This window comes from Hypanus sabinus, chromosome 5 (genome assembly GCF_030144855.1).
Source record: "Hypanus sabinus isolate sHypSab1 chromosome 5, sHypSab1.hap1, whole genome shotgun sequence".
NCBI classification, from domain to species: Eukaryota; Metazoa; Chordata; class Chondrichthyes; order Myliobatiformes; family Dasyatidae; genus Hypanus; species Hypanus sabinus.
The window spans coordinates 131,029,039-131,046,913 of NC_082710.1; the positions used below are offsets into that span (position 1 = coordinate 131,029,039).

The 17,875-nt window shown below is 40.3% G+C and overlaps 1 protein-coding gene across 1 annotated transcript in view; it reads left to right on the forward strand.

Annotated features, from left to right (window-relative positions):
• Nucleotides 1-637: 637 nt before the first annotated feature.
• LOC132394355 (endothelin receptor type B-like) overlaps nucleotides 638-17,875 on the forward strand; it is a 43,907-nt gene continuing 26,669 nt past the window's right edge. The window contains exons 1-2 of the mRNA XM_059970398.1: nucleotides 638-769; nucleotides 1,163-1,701. Of these exons, the coding sequence (XP_059826381.1) occupies nucleotides 1,249-1,701 (453 nt within the window). The 5' untranslated portion in view covers nucleotides 638-769; nucleotides 1,163-1,248. The remainder of the gene's footprint in view (nucleotides 770-1,162; nucleotides 1,702-17,875) is intronic.

The following is a 17,875-nucleotide window of genomic DNA, read 5'->3' on the forward strand; positions in this document are numbered from 1 at the left end:
GTTTAGGGTGTTAATTTATTCAGTACAGCGTGTTAAAACAGGAGGGTATAAGCAAGCACTGTTCATTATCTGACTGAATCTTTTAGGTACAGGAAGGAGTATTTAAGGTTCACGCAACATGTGGTGGTTTCAGTAGATCAACCCTAAACCAGGACATTCTGAGCCAAAGTACGTTCTGCCAAGAAAGATGAGGTGGAGGATGGGGAAGAAGGTACTTCTACTGATGCATTTTTGCTAGTGCTTTTAAAATGTTTTTGATTTCAAGCACGACTCTCCTATCAATGCCCGCCTGCCAATGCACACAATGTAGAAAGCGGTATGAGTGGGAATGAGCTCGCTGGTGCTATTCCCAGGCACAATGCGCTCTCGCTGTCAAATCCAGGTCCTGACCACAAGTTCGACCTTTTGGTCAGGTCGCTGATGTTGGGGCGCTGCCTGTGTGAATAGCGGCATTCTTGCCTGGGTGAGCCCGAGCTTTTGTGCAAAGACCCTTTGGTGAAAAAGGAAAGGTGCCGTTTGCTCGCGGGGTGATGCACTGCTCTCTCAGCAGGCGGGGTGTGCGTTGATTGATGGAGACTGTCTTTAGAATCGCCTGCAATCGGCGCGCCAGTGCTGAACAGCGCAAGCTTCGTCTGTTCGTTCAGTCCAAGTGCGGGACTGAGACGGGGACAGTACGGCAAGAACAGCGTGCCGAATCCGGGTGGACAGTGCCCTGCAAACACTGACACAGGGACACACACCCACTCTCTCATTCTCTCGGAAGATCGATGTAAGTATAAGCTGCTTAAATATTCGACAACATAGTATAGGTAGTTTTAAGGGCCGGAAGGCGTTATACACCGAGAGTTGAAAGCAACAGATTCATCAGTCCAAATTAAGAAAAGCATTGCTGGTAACGAAAACATTAGCCACAGTTGACATGTCCTCATCATTAACCAGGGTCGCCCTTCTCACCACTTCTATTGCTTGTAAAGTGACTACATCTGAGCGATAATTTCCTCCAGTCGGTCTGATCGGAACTTGACTGAACTTTGCATGAGAGACTAGCCAATAGCCGTGACAAATCGAACCCCCTCGGCCCCTACAGGAGTTTGAAGGAAGCCAGTGGAATTGGTTGGACGTTTTCTGAGGTATAATCCCATGTTTTCTCTCTCCTCCCTAGCCCCTCCTCTCTGTTGCAACTTATATGTGGAAAACTTTTCGAGTTCCCAGTTATTGGGACTGATCGTCAGCGTCGGGACGTTCCGAATGGCGCCTTCTGGAGCTCTTGCTGGACTGCTCATACTCATTCTCGGTGAAATCTCCATCTCCACTGCCCAGGGCCAGGAGGGGCACAACGAGCCTGAACATGGTATAAACGCGCGACCTACATTCTGGCATATGGTAACACCCACTCCCCACGAGGTTCTCCTAAACTTCATCCCGACTGCTCACAATTCCAATTTGCACAATCTAAACGTGACCCGGAACAGGCTCCGTCCGATGTGCAAACAGCGGCCGGAGATCAAGGACACCTTCAAGTACATCAACACCATAGTGTCCTGCATGGTGTTCGTGGTGGGGATAATCGGTAACTCCACGCTGCTGAGAATCATTTACAAAAACAAGTACATGAGGAACGGCCCCAATATCCTGATAGCCAGCCTGGCTCTGGGGGATTTGCTGCACATCGTCATCGACATCCCCATCGCCGTTTACAAGGTAAGGCGGGGGGCGGGGGGGCCGAATGCGGAGAGATTGCCAGTTTATCTCCTGGGGTTAGGTAAACGCAGGTCAGCGATACCGAGGTGGCTGGGAGTTTGCAGGCAGGGACGGTGAACATGTTTTACACCTTAAACATGTTTCTGCTTCTATGCAGTTCCGCTACCGGAACCGTCAGAATGAATCCAGATCGGTACAAACATCTGTAACGCATTTAAATCGATTATAGATTCCCCTTATGTATGCGCGTATATGTTCTGTGTACACGCATGAACGTGCCTGTGACCACGGCTCGCTTGTTCTTACTATAACAAGTAAGAACTTTAAAAGAATTTTTGAAAGCCCCCTCCCCTTCGCATTAGTTGACGATTAACTTCAGGACGAGTATGCAATGAAGCCTTAAATGTGTCTCATTCCTCCGGTCATTTTACGTGGTGACTTCTAAAATAAAAAATGTACAGTTTTCTTAGGCTATTTTTTTACAAGAAAATAATAATTTTCTGCATCTTTACAAATGGATTAGACTTTGCTCTTTAATGTGTGGAGCGTTTGATGTCACGGATCTGCTGTGTGTAAGTTTATGGGCCGATGTGCCGTTAGATCTGAATATCCCAAAGCTACGGTCTGATTTGTGGTGATGCTTCGTAAAGACAGCATTTCACTGCCTGAGTAACTAGCGGTAGAAGTTTCTGTATTTGAATGCCAGATGGAACTAAACCACTCAGAGCAAATTAATGTCCATTCCAGCCTAAATATCCTATTAATGACGTGATATGTTTTAATTATTGCCAAACAGTGTCTGGCATTTCAAGCTGAGCTATTGCGAGCGTGATAGTCCATTCCCTCAGATATATGTTGCCGTCAAGGACTTAGAAACCTGCTAGTCTTGTTTATTTTTTAACTTCCAGTTAAATCTCTTTTTTATTCTCTATCTATCTATCTATTCATTCTTGCCACTTTCTACCTTACAAACATTTAGAGAAGCACAGTCTGATTGGGGACGGCCATGGCTTTGTGAGGGACAGGTCTTGCCGCAGGAACCTGATTGAACTCTTAGAGGGAAGTGACAAAAGCATATGGATGGTGGCAGAGCAGTGGATGTGGATTATATTAAGGCATTTGACAAGGATCTGCATGGTAGGTTCATTCAGAAAGTCAGGAGGCATGGGATCCAGAAAAAAACTTGGCTGCATGCATTCAGAATTGTTTTTCCCACAGAAGGCGGAGGGTGGTAGTAGATGGAATGTATTCTGCCTAAGGTCAGTGACCAGTGGCATTCTACAAGAATCTGTTCTGGGACCCCTGCTCTTTAAATGTTTATCAATGACTGGGATGAGGAAGGGTGGGTTAATACATTTGCAGATAACACCAAGGTTGGTGGTGTTGTGGATAGTGTAGAATGTTGTCATAAGTTACAACAGAACATTGATCCCTCAGAGTTACAGCACAAGTTGATCTGATGATTATGAGGGTGTATGGGGTGTTGGCCTTCATTAGTGTATCGGATTATGAGAGGTGTAGCTCGAGTGGCCAACATATTTTGTGTCATGATGGCAATGGCCAATACTGGAGGTCATCCATTGAAGGTGAGCCTAGGGGAGATGTCAAGGGTATTCTTTTTGTTTTTACAAAGAGTGGTATCAACCTGGAATGCACCATCTGTTGTGGTGCTAGAGGCTGAAACAACAGGGACATTTGAAAGACACTTAGATAGGCATGTGGATGTAGGAAAAATGGAGGGATATGTGATGAGAAGGAGGGAAGAGCTAGATTGTTTGTGAAATAGCATTATATTCGTTGGCACAGCATTGTGGGCTGTAGAGCTTGTAGTAAGCTGTACTGTTCTATGTTAAAATGTGTTTGTGGACATTTTTCCGGTTAATATAGTGTGAGTTCTACACTCTGTGTAACTCAGTCTCCAGAGATGCTGAAAATGACACCTAGTACAGTTGGATCCCACATCATTAATTTTACATACAAATCTCATTTACACCCTAGTTTCTTTTTGTTAGAAAATAGGCCAATCCTCTTATATATTTATAGATAGTGTAGAAAAGAATAGACTTAATTGACTTTTGATTATGCAATCTGAAATGAAAAGAAGCAAAGACATAAGTACTTAAGAAATGGCAGGCGTGGGCCAACAACCCATTCAACCTGTCCCACTATCCAATAAAATGACGTCTGATTCAATTTTGGCCTCAATACAACTTTAGAACTCTCTTTCCAAACCCTTCAATTCCCGTGTAGTCGATCTCCAAAAGTAATTACTTCTGGTATTTCTCACAGACTAGCTTAACTAGTATCCAGCTGCAGCACATGTACTTCTTTATTTGAAACAGTTAACTGGAAATTGAGAAAATCCCAATTGGTCCAGGCGGTACCACTTTACCAGCCATGCAGCCAATGTATTGTGAAAGAAGTCAGAGGTAGTGAGTACAGAACTGTGACAATGAGCAGTGCATCTTACCTACACACTCTAGACTTAATTGACAACACAAAGCATTTTAGTTTTAACCTTAAGTTGGACCAGGAAAATGTCTACTTTTGCATTCAGCAGTGTCATACTTGATGAGCAATTAAGCTATAGTTTAATAAATTATCAGAATTTATTTGTCACAGATCATTAATAGAAACTAAGTGGGGAGAGGTTTGCACACTAAATGACTGCTACGATATTAACTGTTGATTGCCCACCCTGGTATTATGTCCTATTCGCTACAATGAAACTGAGTGTATCCATGTTATTCATGCACTTTGCTTGAGATTCTTAAGAGATTTCATCTTAAATATCATAAACTATTTAAAATGACTGCAATTATGAACATATCTGAATAATATTACATATACTTTCATATGTTTGTATTGTTTAGGGTTTAGGCAGTGGTGTTTAGTTGGAACTGTCACATTCATCTACTATCATTCTTGTAAAATTGCTTTGATCACTAATATTAAAAATGTTTGTTCAGTTTTGTGAGTGATATAGAGCTCTATGAGATGTCTACATTGTCATAGCAGGAAGTCTGTGGAAAGGATACAGCTGCATAAATTAAATAATATAACAAGCTCTGTTCATTTTTTAAAACTTTTCTAAATTTACATTTGCTGCCTATTGTTTTTCTTCAATATATATTTTCCATTTCATTAGACTCAAACAATGGAAATGGCTATTAACATGACATGCTCTTTATTGAAGTGTCACTATGAACAAACTGTTTTTGCTACACAAACCAAAAACTCTGAACTCTTCATAATTCAAAGGCACCAAACATGTTGTTTGAGATTGGTCACACTTAATCACAGGTTGAAAGGTTTACCATGATAAATGCATTGTGGCAACACAAGGGTGTACCTAATAGTACCATTGGCTTACAATGTCATAAACTCAGATTCAATCTTGGCCTTGGGTGCTTTCCATGTGGAGTTTGCATGCTTCTCCCTGTGATAGCGTGTGTTTCCTCTGGGTACTGTGATTTGCTCCCACATGCCAAACACTGCAAATTGCCCCTAGGATGTAGCTAAGTGGCAGAAGTTAGGGAGGTTGCTATGATGTATGGTGAATGGCACTAGTGGATTTGTGGAAATGAGTGGTTGAGAACTGGTTATAGATTGAGTGGACTGAAGAGCCTTTTTCTGTGCTGAATTTCTTTATGGCCCAATGATATCTATTATTGTTATTTCTTTTCAACTTTATATTACATGTTAGATTTAGTCCTCCTGTTCATATATTTTAAAAATTCCTGCCTTTTCCATGTTACATTTTGCCACCCTTCCCTAACACACCATCTGATCTTATCAACTATTGGAACTATCAATAATCATAAGGCTTATACGGCATGGAAACAAGCTCTTCAGACAACTTGTCTGTGCTAACTAGGTTCTTTAAGTGAAATAAGCCTATTGCCTTGCATTAAGTCCATACCCCTCTAAACCTTTCCAATGCATGTACCTGTCCAAATGTCATTTAAGCATGCTATTGTTGAGAGGGTGATGCAAGAGTTAAGTTGCATAAGTATTTTTAAAATTTCTCTAAAGTACTTTAATCCTTCCATTAAATGATGTCTGTGGCTTGTTTGCCCTTGATAATATACACCCCTCTGTACACTGCAATTTATTGTTTCGAGTTAGGAATGTGATTAGTTTGTATATTTTTCAGATTTCCGTACGACAAAGGAAACCATTGTCTCATCAAGGCTATGCTGGTTCACAGATCAATCCCCTTTCTTCACTAATCTTTACTTCAATCTATTCTCCCTCCCCCCACCCCCCACCCCCGCCTTCAGTGTTTCCATCAATTTCACTGTTACATCAGAATCAAAGTATGGTGGTTAACTAACCCACCAAACTACTGTACAATTTGTGGATATTTGGGAGAAAAGATCAGGAAATCCATATGGTCTTCAGGTAAATCCTGGATTGATCACTAATGAGAGGCAGCAGCTCCTCTCTCTGCATCATATTGTGGGCTGCCAAAATTTTTCACAGGGTATGATGTAGAAGCAGGTGGATCTGACATCCGGGATGGAGTCAGCAAGAAGCAAGAAGCACTAGTTGCCAAAAGGGAGGTCAGAAAAACCCAAAAGTGGAAGTAGTTCATGCAATCTGGCAAGTTGTGGCAGAGCTTGACTATGGAATCTATAGCAATTTAGATAGATATTTAATTTTCTACACAATTCAGCAGTTTTTGTCAGTAAATACCATTTCAAAGTTCCTTATTGAGTCAGCTGTCACTTTGCGTTTTAGCAATTATAATATTATTTTTGATAGAACAACCCTCTCCCCCCCCACCCATGCAGTACACTGCATCTTCACAAGTATTTCTATGGCTTATGTAATGCAGGGAGACACAGAACTCTTATATAGGTATGCAAAGACTGCAAAAAAAAAACCCTGGAGGGACAAGCACAAGCTTGGTCCGAGTTCTGTTTTAAAGAGATAAAAGCAAAAAATACTGGTGCAGCTTGTGTAGAAAAAAATGTTTCAGGTCAATGACTCTAACAGAGCCCTCTTACAGAGACTCTTAAAGGAAAAGGGCATGAGGAAGGGAAGGACCGATTTATGAGAAAATTCAAATGCGTGACATGCAGTCAGAAGAAAGTAATAAAGTAGCTGGAGGTAGGAAATCCAAGCTTCTGATGGGATTTAAACACTTTAAGTTAGAAGGAGCCTTTGAGTGTAGGTGTGGTCTAGGTCAAGAGTCAAAAGTGGAAGTGGTACCTACTTGAAAGACAACTGCTTTTGCTACTTATGGGCTAAGCTAAGGACAATGATCTAAGGGAAAGAAGTTGTTTAGTCATGGGTTGCAAAATTAGTTTAGAAGAAAAAAGATGTGGAGAGACTGATTCAGAAAAGGCTATATCAGAGTTTTTGGAGGTCAGACTGGTAGTTAAACTAAACAAAGGTTGCATTGTGTTTGAAGGGCCGAAGGAGGCTTAATTCCCTCTTGTCAACATCTTTTGTTGCTTCTGTTTTGTCTAAAAGGCTCTTACAGCCTTTTTGTGTGAAGGCAAAGGTGAAATAAAGCACACAGAGACCTTGGTGGTGGAAATACAATCAGTATCACAGATAGGAAAGGAATCGCTTGCATGGTAAGGCAGACTTTTGATCCTGGGGTTGAAGCTGGATTTTAAAAAAGCTTAAGGTGTGGGAACCATATACAATATCAGTTGTAGTAGTTAGGAGATAACAGGAATGGGATTCTAAGATTTGGAGATAATTACTGTGGTTCAGGGCATGGACAAACATGGGAAAGAAACATCAGTTCCATTAGCATTGCCCACCCACTTTGCTGCTTATTTGCTTACTGTAAATCAAATTTAAAAATAAACACAACCAGTTTTAAATATTTTCTTGAAAGTATGAAGTTCAATCTGAATTTTGTGATTTGATAAACATACAATTTAATCTTTATTTTCTTACCAGGTGTCCAGATGAAGATGCCAGCTGATTATTTCTTTGCTATCTCTATCCTCTGTAAGATCCACCTGAAAATCAATCTCTTCAGCCAAGTCTTTCATCATATATTCTGACAGCTCTTTTCAAAAGTCTGAGTCAAACTTTGTCGTACTTATCTTAGATAAAATCCTGTTTAATGCCAAGGGATACATAAAAAGCGCATTAGATAATGTGTGCGTGTATATTAGTTCATGAAAGGTACAGGAAATTGAGAATTTAGATGACTGGAGAGCTATGCTGTAGCTTCCAAAAAGATTGCAACAGTCAAAATATCAATACATTTTCAACAATGAGTTGTTTTCTAGACAGTAATGAATACTAATTTTGATTAATTGGGTATAGTTATGGCTTTGCTCTTTCCTTATACCTCAATATGTGGATGTGCCTATGACACACACCATCTACAACAGGGTTGATATGAGATCCAGTCTGAGTAATAGATTGTTTAGTGCAAGTGTAGCTCGCGTTGCATGAACTGAGTAAGATCCTCACTCACATCAGTCAATCAGTGCTATAACATTTTTGTATGCTTTTTGATTTAGTCAATGGTTCATATAAAACTGTAAAGCCCTAGATCAGGGTTTTCCAACCTGGGGCCCACAGACACCTTGCTTAATAGTATTGGTCGATGGCATAAAATAGGTTAGGAACTCCTGCTCCAGAGCAAGGCTTCTGTCCTTGCATGCAAGATAGAAAGTTGATTCATCGTCTTAACGCTTGAATGATTTCAGAGAAGCATCAGTTACTGTATACAAAGTTTCACACTGACCATCAAGCAGCCATATTTACACTACTCATTTTATTCATCCCACCATTTCCGACAGCTGTCTTCCAAGTTTAGCCACTTATCTACACATGAAGGAGAATTTATGGTGGCCAGTTACCTCACAACTTGTGCATCTCTGGATGTGTTGACATGGGAAGGATCTGAACTCGGGAAACCACAAACCACACACGATCAGCGGTAGAGGTTAGGATTGAACTTAGTTCACTGGAGTTATGTGGCAGCAACCGCTAGAGTGATTATAATACATTTTTATTTGCAAAAAATTATTGTTGTTTGGATTGAAAAATGTTGTTTCTTTTGCCAGTAGAAGAATGCATATGTGGCACTTTCCAGAATGAATAACTGATTAACTATTTTGCAAACTTTACATAAAGAATATTGACCTGAGATTTTCTGGGAGTGGTGAGTTAGTTGCCTTTGCCTACTGCTTCACATTTGACTGGATTGCCTCTTAATTGGATCCTATCTTTTAACAGTTACTTCTCCCATGAGGTTGGCTCTAACTTTACTGATGAAATCCTGTGGAGTACAGAAATTTCTAACTGAAGTTAGGATGCCAAGTGGCATGGTAGTATAATTAATGTGTAACACTTTATAGCGCAAGCATTCAAGATTCAATTTCCGCCACGGTCTATGTGCAGTTTGCTCCGGTTAGCAATTAACCAATTGTCAAAACTCTCTGATGAACATTTCTGAAATTCCGAAGTTAATTATATTAATGAAAAGGTTACTAAGAAGTTACATAAAGTTTTTTAAAACTCTGAACTCCTGAAATTTACCCCCTAACCCTAGATGCTCTTTCCCTCCATTGAAAGAAGGGAACTACTGGACCCTCAAAAGTTTTAACCTAACACAAAGTTAGCAAGCAGATATTATGGGACTGATCACAGTCAATTGGTGTCCTGCCTCTCAACTCCTTAAGAAGCAGAGAGAATGCCACCTTTGGGGCTTTCTCAAGAGGTTGCAATCTTCTGAATTTGAGCTGACTTGCCTGGAAGGACTGAATATTTTGTCTGTTACAGGGTGAATACCAGTGCTATGTTCCACATCGAGCTGCCAACACTTTTAAGAATATCCAGAGTCTAAGTTGGTAATGCATGACTTTCTGAGTTGAAGTATAAACAATGTAAACGTTATCATGCCTACCAAATTGAAATGGTACTGAAATAATAATACCTTTCTAAGCTTGGTATTTGAAGCTCGATAGTTCTCTCATTTCATCCAACAAACAATCTGGAATTATAGTATCTGCGTAATATATGTATGCCTATGGCTTGGTTTGCAAGAATGATGCAAACAGCACTGTATAAATCATGCCAATAATACTAAGAACATGAATATTGCACAAAGCCTTTTATTGTATTGTATCCCATGTTCCAGTTGAGGCATGTAGAATTTTTTCTACATTGTCTGATTGATTGGAGTAAAATGGTTGGGCACATGATTAAACTGATCCACACTGTAGTCTCAGTGTTCGCATTAATGGGAAGATGATTCCCTCATTCCATTAATTTTGATTTCAAAGTAATTCATAGAGGTAAATAAATAACTAAAGTTTAATTGAATATCTGCTATGGTTTTATAATAGCCTTTATGTCATAACCCGATGATCATTTGGAAACCATTATTCTTCCTTCACTCACATGACCAATAGCATCTCCATTCAGCTATACAGAATGGCCAAGCCCAATGCATATACTTGACACATACTGTTAAACACTTTGTCAGCTCTGCTATGGAAGATCAGTGGAAAGGCCTTCACTAAATTTGCTGATACAATATTTACTCAATTCACAGCTAGACTGGGACATATTGTGGAGGTCAGCAAGTTGTCAGGAGATCCTTGGTATAAAATTGGTAGGAATGCCCTGAAACAATAATATTTCACATACCCTTTATCACAGGATTTCTGAGTCAATGTATTTGGACATCAGTTAGTTATAATCCCCTCTGAACTCTTCGTTGCTAAGATCTACCTAACATATGGTATTACCAATTCTAGAGGCATACAGTAGCATAGAGGCTGGTACAACACTTTACAGCACCTGTAATCGGGGATTCAATTCCCATTGTTGGCTGTAAGGAATTTGTATGTTCTCCCTGTGACTGTGTGGGGTTCCTCAGGGTTCTTCAGATTCCTGGCATATCTCAAAAGAGTTACAGGCTAGTAGGGGTCAGCAAGTTGTAGGCATGCTAAGTTGATGTTGAAAGGAAGCCGACACTCACCGGCTGCCCTGCACATTATCGAAATGTGTCGGTCATTGATGCAAATGATGTACTTCACTGATGTACATGTGACAAACAAAGCTATTCTTAATCTTAAAAATGTATTGTAGAAGTTTCTATCACATTTTCTAGTTCCTGAATGTCCACCTTTCCCTCCATACTTTGCTAATCAAAATATGCAAAGGAGATAAAGATTAAATTAAATCCAATGGTGCACCAGCAAAGTGGATAAACTACTGGACTTGTCCAGAGTTTTGGCCATTGGTGCAGTGAGGTGAGTTTGAACCCCATCATTGGTCCTGAGGAATTTAAATTCAAGTTTTTAAATAAATTTGGCATGTGATGTTTTTAGCAAAGGTAACTAAAACTGCTCTGGATTTTAGGGAGAATACAAAAATGCTTCGGGGGAATGAAATCTGCTGTCTTTACCTAATACACTGATATAATTAACTCTTAACTAGGTGCAAGAGGATTTGGGAGTCCTCATGTAGGATTCCCTAAAGATTAATTTACAGGTTGAGTCGGTGGTGAGAAAGACAAGTGCAATGTTAGGATTCATTTTGAGAGGAATAGAATATTAAAGCAAGGATGTAATGTTAAGGCTTTATATGGCATTTATGTGGCCTCACTTGAAGTATTGTGAGCAGTTTTGGGCCCCTTATCTAAGAAAGGATGTGCTGACATTGGAGAGGTTTCAAAGGAGGTTGACGAAAATGATTCTGGGATTGAAAGGTTTATCATATGAGGAGCGATTGATAGCTCGGCCTTAATTCACTGTAATTCAGAAGAATGAAGGGGCTTCTCATTGAAGCTTAGGGAGTCTAAGAACAGAAAACAGAATAGAGGAACATCCATTTATTAATGGAGAAGAGGAGGAATTTCTTTAGCTAGAGAGTAGTGAATCTGTGGAATTCATTGCCACAGGCAGCCATGGAGGCCAAATCATTGGGTATATTTAAGGCAGAGCTTGAGAGATTCTTGGTTAGTCAGGACATGAAGGGATACAGGGAGAGGTGAGGAGATTGAAGCTGAGAGGGAATGGAGGAAAGGTGGAGGCAAATGGCCTAATTCTGCTCCTATATCTTATGGTCTTTGTTCAGAGAAATTAGGGATGTGAAATAAATGCCAATATTGCCAGCAAATTCTCATTCTATGGACAAATCAATAATAACACAAAACATTTATTAATACCCCCTTATATATTCTCAAAGCTGTATCCAAGCGATTAATCTTTACTTTCTGGAGAATGGAACAGGTTTGATGAGTACCAACACTCAATCAATTGCAAATCCCCAAACTAGACAGTATTGTCTATTTTCTGGTTCAGATTTGTTCAGTGTTTGTCATCATTTCAACATTGGAAAGTTTTTGACAAGAACAGGCCATTCAACCCATCAAAGCTCGCCAAATTCCTATTCACATAGTGTGTCGAAATAACTATCGAGGTCAGATATGGAAGTCTCTAAAGCACTACTCTCAATCACACAACAAGGTAGTTTGTTCTATGCGTCCACAACTCACTGTGTAAGAAATGCTTCCTGAAGTTACTCTGAAGTCTCCCTTTTACCAGTCTCTACCCATGGCCTCGTGTCCTTGTAGACAAATTAATCTTGAAGTAGAACCTGGCATCCACTTTATTTCTATCATTAATGATTTTGAACACTTCCTTAATTTCCACTCTTATTCTATGTCTACTTAGGTTAAAAAACTTTAATTCTTTCAATCTTTCTGCATAGCTCATATGCTGTAGACATTTGCTGAACTCTCTCCAGTGCCTTCACATGCCTCACAAAATATGGAGACCAAAATTGTACACAGTACTCAAGGGAGGCCTCACAACCGCATTATACTGTTTAAGGAGAATATCTATAGATGCTGTGGGTCCCCCCCAGTTTGCATCTGCCTGCCAACATCTGGATTTACAATGAGATCACCACATTAAAGTGTGTGAATCATTTGCAGAGCAGTTATATAAGAAGTATGTGAGGGTTCCTATAAGAAATTGTTGCCACTAAGCTTACATATAGGAATTAACTCAAGGAAAAAGTAAATGCTTGCCATTTTGATCAGAATCAGGTTTATTATTACTGACTTATGTTGTGAAATGTGTTGATTTGCAGATGTATTGTACAGTAGAATACATAAATAATTACTATGTTACAATAAGAAACATAAAAGAACAAAATTTACATTGTGTTTGCCACAATTCCCAAGTAGACATTGGATTGGAGGGGGTGGGGGAGGGAGGGGGAGAGAGAGAGGGGGGGGGGGAGAGAGAGAGAGAGAGAGATCTCTCTCTCTCTCCAATAAAAAGAAGTTAGGTGTAAGCAGAGTGGCTAATATGCAAATGGATCAGTGTCAGAGTGGGAAGATGAGGGTTTGGCTCACCAAGGCTTTGGCATGAAGATGCTTAGGCCATAGGTTGAGTTTTTCTAATTTATTTTCTTTACCGTTGCACATTTAGAGCAGTGGAGATGCCAGGCAGGATAGTAGAATGCTCCTCTTGCAGGATGTGGGAAGGCAGGGAGACCTTCAGTTTCCCTGACAACTACACCTGCTAGAAGTGCAGCCAGCTGCAGCTTCTAACAGATCATGTTATGGAGTTGGAACTGGATGAACTCTGCATCATTGGGGTGTCTGAGGGGTTGTTCGAAAGGATGTTCAGGGAAGTAGTTACGTCGGAGGTGTAGAGCACAGGTAACGGTGACTGTCAGGAGGTGGAAAGGGGATAAACAGCCAATGCAGACTATCTCTGTGGCCATTCCCATCAACAACAGGTATACCACTTGGATACTGTTGGATGGGATGACCTCACAGAGGTCTCTTGCTCTGAGTCCGGCTTTGTGGCTCAGAAGGGAAGCAGGGAGATGAAGTGGGCTGTAGTGATCGAAAATTAATTGGTTAAGAGAACAGAAAGAAGGTTCTGCGGATTAGAATGAGATTTCCTGATGGTATGTTGCCTCCTGGATGCCAGGGTCTGGGACATCTTGGATCGAGCCCAACGCATCCATAAAAGGGAGGGTGAGCAGCCAGAGGCCGTGGTCAACGTTGGTACCAATGACATGGGTAGGAGGGGAGACAAGGTCCTGTAAGCTGAGTTCAGTGAATTAGATGCTAAGTTAAAGGACAGCACTTCCAAGGTTGTGGTCTCAGGATTACTACCCATGCCACATGCTACAGAGGGCAGAAATAGGAAGATTATACAGTTTAGTACGAGGGTAAGGAGATGGTACAGGAGGGAAGGCTTCAGATTTTTGGATCATTGATCTCTCTTCCAGGAAAGATGGGACCTTTACAGAAGGGATGGTTTGCATCTGAACTGGTGGTGCCTAATATCCTAGCAGGAAGATTTACTAGTGCTGCATGGGGACTGTAAACGAGTGTTGCAAGGGGATGAGAGTTACAGCTAGTGGAGTGGTTATAGAGAATAATGTTGTTAAGCCTACATACAAAGTTAGGAATCAAAAGGTTGAGCATGGTGGGATTAAAATTCGGACCTGAGTATACTTCAATGCAAGGAATATTGTAGGAAAGGCAGATGAGCTTGGAGCATGGATCGATACATGCAATTATAACATTGTAGCTATTTATTAGACTTGGTTGCAGGAACAAAACTGGCAGCTCAGTGTTCCGGGGTTTTGTTGCCTTAGGCATGATGTAGTGGGAGGGATTAAATGGGGAGAGATGGTATTACTAGTCAGGGAAAATTTCATGTCAGTGCTCAGTCAGGACAGACTGGAGAACTCATCTGGTGAGGACTGATGAGTAGAATTGAGGAGTAGAAATGGTATGACCACATTAACAGGATTATATTGTAGACGACCCAACAGTCTACTGGATTTAGAGGAACAAATTTGTAGAGAGAGTTCATACTGTTGCAAGTAACATAAGGTTATGATAGTAAGTGATTTTAACTTTAACTGGGACTCCCATAATGTAAAAGGGCTGGATGGGAAAGAGTTTTCCAAATGTGTTCAGGAAAGTTTCCTTAATAAGTACATGGAAGTCCCAGCTAGAAAGAGTGGGATATTAGATCTCCTTTTCAGGAATGAGATAGGGCAGGTGACAAATGTTTGTGTAGGGGAAGTTTTACAAACTAGTGAATATAATGCTATTAGTTTCAAGGTAATAATAGAAAAGGATAGGTTTGGTGCTTGGATTAAGAGTCTACATTGGAGAAAGGCTAATTTTGATGGTATCAGAAAGGATCTGGACCTGTTGTTTTCTGGCAAAGATGTACGTAGTAGGTGGGATGCCTTCAAAATTGAAATATTGAGAGTACAGAGTTTGTATGTTCCCATCATGGAAAAAAATGGACTAAAAATGGCAGTTGGAATTTAATGCTTCTATACATAAAGTGTTGCACTTTGGAAGGTCCAACCATGGTAGATTTTACATGATGAGCGGTAGGGCACTGAGGAGCGCAGTAGAACAGAGGGATTTCGAAATGCAGATCCATAATTCCTTGAAAGTGGCAACACAGATAGATAGAGTCATAAGGAAAGCTTTTGGCATGTTAGCATTCATAAATCAATATATTGAGTACAGGAGTTGGGATGTTATGTTGAATTGTAAAAGATGTTGGTGAGATCTAACTTAGAGTATTTTGTGCAGTTTTGGTCACCCATCTACAAGGAGGATATAAATAAGGTTGAACGATACGGGAAAAAATCACAAGGATGTTGCTGGGGCATGAGGACTGGAATTATATGGACTTTATTTCCCAGAATATATAAGTTTGTGTGGAGATTTGATGGAGGTATATTGAACTATGAGTGGGTGTCAATTCGGTAAAAAGCGGGCTTTTTCCAAAGAGAGTACAACTGGAGGTCATGAGTTAAGGGTGAAAGGTGAAATGTTTAAGGGGAACATGAGCGGGATCTTCTTCAATCAGAGGGTGGTGAGAATGTGAAACAAGCTGCCAGTACAAGTGGTGGATACGGGATCCATTTCAACATTTAAAAGGCATGGTTAGGTACATGGATGGGAGAGGAATTGGAAGGCTATAGTCAGGTTGCAAATCGATGGGACTAGGCAGATTAATGGTTCAGCATGGACTAGATAGGCTGCGAGGAATGTTTCTATGCTGTAATATTCTATGACTCTAACTCTAAGACTTATTAACAAAATAAATAAGTAGTGCAAAAAGTGACATAGTGTTCCTGGGACATTGTCCATTTGGAAATCTGACGGAAGAGAGGAAAAAGCCGTTTCTGATTAGTTGGGTGTGTGCCTTCAGGCTCCTCCATCTCCTCCCTAAAGACAGTGATGAGAAGAGGGCATGTCCTGGATGGTGCGGTTCCTTAATGATGGGCAGTGTTTTTGATTGATGGGTGCTGGTAATTAAAAATCTATTTATTATTATCAGAAGATTCAAGGTGCAGAGAACAAACCTTGTTTTATATGCCATCCATTTGGATCATTTCACCATATCAGCACATCAAGATAATGCAAGAGAAAAATGTAACAGAATGGAGAATGGAAAATCAGAATGGAATCTATGGAAATGAATAAACAGTTGACGTTTCGGGCTGAGACCCTTCATCAAGACTGGAAAGAAAGGATGATAAAGCCAGAATAAGAAAATGAGGGAGGTGAGGGAATACAATTTGATAGGTGAAGACAGGTGGGTGGAAGTATGAAACAGGGAGGTGATGGTGGTAAAGTTAAATGGAATCTGATAGAGGAGGAGAGTGGCCTGTGGGAGAAAGGGAAGGAGGAAGGGCAGTAGGGGAGGTGATGGGCAGGTAAGGAAAAGAGGAGAGTTGAGGGGAAAGCTAGAGTAGAGAATTTAAGAAGAGAAAAGGAGAAGCGGTTTTAATACTGGTCATTAGAAAAATTGATGATTTTGCCAGCATGTTGGAGGTTACCCAGATGGAGAATGAGGTGTTGCTCCTTCTACCCATCTTCTCTCTAATCTCCTATACCTTCTCCTACAGTCAGCTTCTTATTCTGTTTTCTGTCCCTTCTTAACCAATGCTGACTAAGGATATTGGCCTGAAACATCAATTGTTTACTAATTTCCATAGATGCTGCCTGGCCTGCTGAGTTACTCCAGCATTTTGTGTGTGTTGTTTTGGATTTCCAGCATCTGCAGAACCTCTTATGTTTACAGAATGGAGAATGTAGTTCTACGGTTACAGTGCAGGCAGACAATAAGGTGGAGGGGCCATACCAAGGAGAATACAAAGTTAAGAGTGAATATCCATCATAAAGATATCACAGCTTTTGAAAATATGTTAGAAATGAGTCAGTTACTTTATGGTCAGTAGTTCAAGCAGCGTTCATCAACAAAATTAAAATGATCTAAGATTTCATTGTTGTTGACCCTTGATCAACTGTTTTGATAAAAGGTCATCAACCGGAGCTTTTCCCTCCACAGATGTTTCCTGACCTGCCGAGTACTTTTATATTTATTTTCTAGAATTCCACCATCTGTGTTTTATTTATATATATTTCATGGACTGTGTAAATTATTTTACAAGACCTTCCAAGATTATCCATGATAGCTTGCACTTCATCACAGCATGTTAAACTGCTGCAAGCTGTTCTGTGACTAAGATTATGCACATCTGGAATCTTTTCATTCATGCATTAGACAATTAAGTGTGCACTTGGAAGGGCAGCAGTCTTTTTGTAGGCCCCATGTGTGAGTTCTGAGTACATCCTTGGCAAAGCAAATGAGGTAATTCAATCTACAATTTAAAATGAATAGAAAATGGGCAAAAAAAAACAGGAAAGTTGAGCAAGTGACAGAGAGCATCGGTGTGTGAGAATGTGAGAGGGGCGCTGCTCAGCACCGATAAACTGGGCTGAAAATTGAGAGAGTTGTTTAACTGGGAGGTTCACAGTTTAGTTAAGGCCTCTCAGATTCATGACTTAAAGCATTTAGTAACTGCTGATTAATAAGATAGTGGAAGATTGCTATCTTGGACTGAGACAGTCAATGCTATTTTGGATTGACATCTAACAAAAAACAGGTAGGTTTTACCTTTAGTTGGCTGATATTTGATATTGGCTTCAATGGAAAGAGATGAAAAAGTTAAGAATCCCATCTGCCTGCTCAGATAGAAAGGAAAGATATGATGGTACTCTTTGCTAAGAAAGTTCATTAACTTGGCAAATGTTTCTTCATCAGATAATGCTGCCCAAGATGTGTCATTTATTTTCCATCTGTAGTACTTTGCTGAAAATAGTTTAAGTTTC